This window comes from Camelina sativa, chromosome 4, assembly GCF_030686135.1.
Source record: "Camelina sativa cultivar CO46 ecotype springtype chromosome 4, ASM3068613v1".
Lineage (NCBI taxonomy): Eukaryota > Viridiplantae > Streptophyta > Magnoliopsida > Brassicales > Brassicaceae > Camelina > Camelina sativa.
Window position 1 is genome coordinate 18,132,386 of NC_141883.1, and position 4,791 is coordinate 18,137,176.

General features: G+C 36.9%; 1 protein-coding gene across 1 annotated transcript; it reads right to left on the minus strand.

The window, feature by feature from the left end:
- Nucleotides 1-1,051: 1,051 nt before the first annotated feature.
- LOC104783838 (uncharacterized) lies at nt 1,052-3,300 on the minus strand. Its single transcript, XM_019244639.2, has one exon. It carries the CDS (start codon nt 3,117-3,119, stop codon nt 1,182-1,184), a length of 1,938 nt encoding a protein of 645 aa, XP_019100184.1. The 5' UTR covers nt 3,120-3,300; the 3' UTR covers nt 1,052-1,181.
- Between the last annotated feature and the right edge of the window lie 1,491 nt (nt 3,301-4,791).

The window sequence follows — 4,791 nt, forward strand, 5'->3', positions numbered from 1 at the left end:
TGAACGCCATTAACGAATATATGTAATAGGAAGAACGAAATCAGCCTTTTACATCCTTAGGCTTCTCATTCTTAATATTCACAGTCGTAATTATTCCATCCTTCGTCTTCTCGAGGATCATTGGAGAAATGTATTCCTTCATTGTAAAAGAAGTCCCCAGCTAATTAGGGTAGCCTACAAAATAAGTGTATTGGTATTAGACAATCTATATCTAGCATTTCATATCTAGGAGATTACCATTACATCACTAACAACTATAAATATATAACTGCTTATATAGATTTATAACACAAATCAACCAAGTCTCATTTTTCATCACCTTATATTGATAATTATTTAGTTTATTTCAGGATAGAACTTACAGATTCATGAGCCAATAGTGACTTGGGTTCTCGACCTTGTTTTGATGTTCTCAAGGTATGTGAAACCCGTAACCTTCTATGAAAGCTCCTAAGTGAATCCATCATTGGCGGCCTTCTAAACTTATAAGGTGAGTTTATGAATTGTATTGTAGGTTTTGATGTGTTTGATTGTATCATACGTCTAGTTTGGTATTTATTTAAGTAATGGAGGAGAAATTATAGAGGATGTTTAGGGGTTTGATTGTTCTATTTTTCAGTTTATGTTTTTCGGAAAGTGAAAGATTTGGTTAGTTTTGGAAATGCTTTTGATTTGAGATGTTATTGTGGAGGATGTTTAGGGATTTGATTGTTCTATTTTTTTAAAAGTTTGGTTGAAAGATTGATTACATGATTGTGTGTAGGCGAGTAAATAGCTAATTTTGAAATAGTCTTGATATGGTTGGTTCCTAATTCTCCGTAATACAATATTTATTATGATCTATCTATCAACATATTGATCTCCCTAATTATTTATTGTATTTGTTCACAGGTATCTGTTTGGAAATGATTGTATCATAAACAGGATCCGAATAGAGTAATATCGCACATCTAACGATCCGCGTGTTTTCACTTAATTAGATTACTTCTTTGCCCTCAAATATTTTTTTTCTTGTTCTTTCTTTTTTTATTTCGTAGGGGCATTGTATGGCATATTGGTTTTATTGTATTTTTTTTTATTACTAAGTGTGCTTCCCAATTAATAGTAGTATAGATTTCCAAGTAGAGAAGGATGTAAGTAAAACATGAAAGGCATGGCTTGGAGCAATAATGTAAGAGAGATTATTTGGAGAAGCTTATAAAGCATTTTGTCGAACAAAATTTAAAATGAACTCCATCCTTGGAAAATTTCTGAAGAAATGGGAGAGTGCATCGAGAATGACACTTGGAGCAATGGGGTCTACATATAGAAGTGTTAGGAATTACTTCAAATGGGCGAATCTCACCTGGCAGGGGCGGTGGCTGGCGTCGTCTAGGCCTATCCAGAGGTCTAGGTAGCAGGGGTTCAGGCTGGTGAAGGGAGAAGTTCCTTACGACACACAGAACATGTAAAGTGACACCACATATGTCACAAGTATAGAACCACTTCTTTGGATATACTTTCTCTTCACATACATCACACCAGTATTCACCATTTACAATGTTGTCACCAAAAACTAGGTAAAGAGGATGATCGTCGCACCTAAGTTTCATAACCTTTTTTGGTAAAAGAGCACATCTGAAGTCCAAGTAATATTCAGACTTGTCGCAACGGAACCCCTCAACATAATACTCATCACATGCGCTACACTTCTCGGGATTTTTGTTCTTTATGTAATATAAAGGATCTGGATGACTTCCATGGATCAATGGCTGTGAAATTGAACCACATCGGACATCTAGAGTGATATATCCAGACTTGTACTTGAAACCAGTGAAACTTTGATCACAAAGATAACAAATAGAAGATTCCCCGGGAGAATCAGCATTGGTCGTGTGAAGACTAAACAATTGGTTGTGGCATACATGTCGCTTCTTTCGGAGAGAATTAGCACATGATTCATGAAGAAAAAACTCACATGGTTCACAGCTGTAGAATGGATCATAATACACCGGATAGGTACATGCTTCACAACATATGCTTTCGTCACGACCCATACCATCCTTGATGAGCATCAAGTTATGAGGATGGCTAAAATATTTAATTGTGTTATCATCAATTACCTCAAATGGCTCAATTCCTTCGTTGTCTTCAGGTATACCTTCAAGCTCTATTTTGTCCCACACATCATCTCTCGTTGCGCATCTTGAATGAACGACATAATGAGGACATTTTGAACAAGAATAAGCCCCATAAACCTCATCCACCTTTCGGCGACAAACTCCACAAGTCCAATCCCCAGGTCCGATATAACTAGTGTAAGTAACTCGATGATCGTGATAGTTGATATTTATGGTGCGCGGTAAATGAATGCACTCTCGATGTATCATGAAATTGCACTGAAGACAAAAGTAAGGACTCCGATCACCTTGCGTTCCACAAGCACTGCAAGTGAAGACAATATGTCTTGGAACAAGGTGAAGTGTATGTCCATGGGTTGTCTTTCTCATGACATCCACTGGTGGTGGATTTCTTGCACAACTTGAGCATATGCTGAAATTACAAACACCGCAATGTTGGAGATCTCGTCTCAACGCTTTTGCACAGAGAAGGCATTGTCCATCTTTGAAACTAGAAGGTATGTCTGTGATGACAAACTTGAGTGGATGATTGGGATGAGAAGCATGCCATATCTCGGGAAAGAGGTTGACACATTCTCTATGAAAGAACAAATCGCATCGAACACATACGTATACAGGTAAACAACGTAAATGCGGCATGCCACATGCTTTGCAGTACCGATTCATATTGGCCGAAACTTCCTTTGCGAGTACAAGTGGATGGTCATGCGCCTTGGAATGTACAATAACAGGCAATGGAGATCGTCTCCTCACGCAAGCCAAATCCACTGTGAAGTTACAAGTTGAACAACTGTAACCCACTTTTCGAGTGCATCCACACATTCTACAAGAGACTTTATTATCTATGATGAGCTTGAGAAGATGGTTGTGAGCCTTGGTGGTTGATCTCTGGTAAGGATTCAGCACAGTCTTTGTGAAACATAGCTCCACACCCCGGTTCATTGCAGGCATAGCCACCGTAAATGTAACCAAAAACTTCACAGCCTGAACATCTTTCATTGTTAAATCGATCTGAGAAGAGCAAAGGATGATTATGAACAGGTAGCTTTATTGTTCCCATGTTGTTGATATGCGAGTTTATGTGGTGATTTCAAAATGATTTGCAAGGCTGTGATATACTTCTCATAGATCCATAGACTATGAGACTTTTGCAACAATATTAAAAATCTGTTTAAATGTTTTAAAATACATATGGAACCGAACCCACGATTATCCTTTTGCAAAGTCATCGACCTTGGAGGACGTCAATCATGACATAAAAAAATTAATGCCAACTAATAATTATAGGTGCACGTACTTTAACATGACTTTTTCGTGAAGGTAAAAATATTATTCACAATCCGAGATCTATTACAAATTACAATATATTAAATTAATTTTTAGATTTTTTTTTTAAGTTTGAATTCTCAGGATATAGTTTTGAGAGAGTAAAGTTTAGTATTTAATGTTTAGAGTTTAAAATTTAGTTATTTTATATATTAAAAAAGGTATTATAAAAAATGGACAACAAAATAACATATTTAAAAAAAAGTTAATTATTTTTTGGTAATTTATGAATTTGTATAATTATATTTTATCAATGAATTAATAATAATTAATATATAAAATTGCAACTTGATTTAGTTCATCTCTCGAGATTGACAGTCTATCTTTTTTTCTCATTTTTTTCTCTCTCATGCGACGTTATAGACGATTCATAAGAAAACCTAGATCTACTTTGTTTTTTTCCGTTTGAATCCGGCGGTTGGTGTGCCCAAGATGCCACCGCCAGATTCCGAGTCTCTTTTATAGCTTTCCTTTCCTTTGCGGCTTAGTGAGCACAGTTTTCGATCGAGCTTTGGAGTGTTGGGTTTTGGTTAGGGTCTCTTAGATCTAAGAACGGTGGTTTGTTCTTAACGGCCAAGGAGTTGGTGCTGAAGCGTCGCTGTGCTTAAGTGTTAACGAGAAGGTTCCGTAGGGCTTTGTCATGGCATGGGTTCTGGATTCCTTTCTCATCGGCTTGGTTCTTTTTGGGTTGAGCGGATCTGCAGCATGGTTGTCTCCTGTCTCTTTGCTCGGTTGGGTTTTCCTAACTTGTGTGGCTTTTACTCTCCATGGTAAGTTTTGTCTCTTCTGTTGGTGGTAGGAAAATCGGTATTTTCATACCCTTCGATTCATACACCAAGTTTAACAATATGCGAATATATACACCATCTTAATTAAAATTCAAAATCACAGTATCATATTGTAAAACTGTGTTTTTACATACACAAGTCGTGACGGGGTTAAGACACCATTAACGGTTGCTTACGTGGAAGCCACGTAAGAAACGACATCGTTTTGAGAAACAAAAGAAACAGCTTCTTTTGGACAAAACGACGTCGTTTCTAACAGTTTAAACTTTTCTTCTTCCTCATGGCAGTTTCATGAGCTGTCTCTTGCATTCTAATTAACTTAGCGTAGATTCCGTTTTCTCCCTTAGAGACAACATCTGAAGTTCGAAACTCTGTATCAAAGAACTGAATGTCTTGATTCAAAGCTGCTTCTAAATACTTAATCCTCATCTTCGTTGTTTGTCTCTCTCCACTCCACATCCAACACGAAATCTCTGTTTAACAACACCAAACTCAAAATCGAATCGGATCAAGAAAACAGTATAAAAAGCTTAAATATCTTTATTCTAACCTGCCCA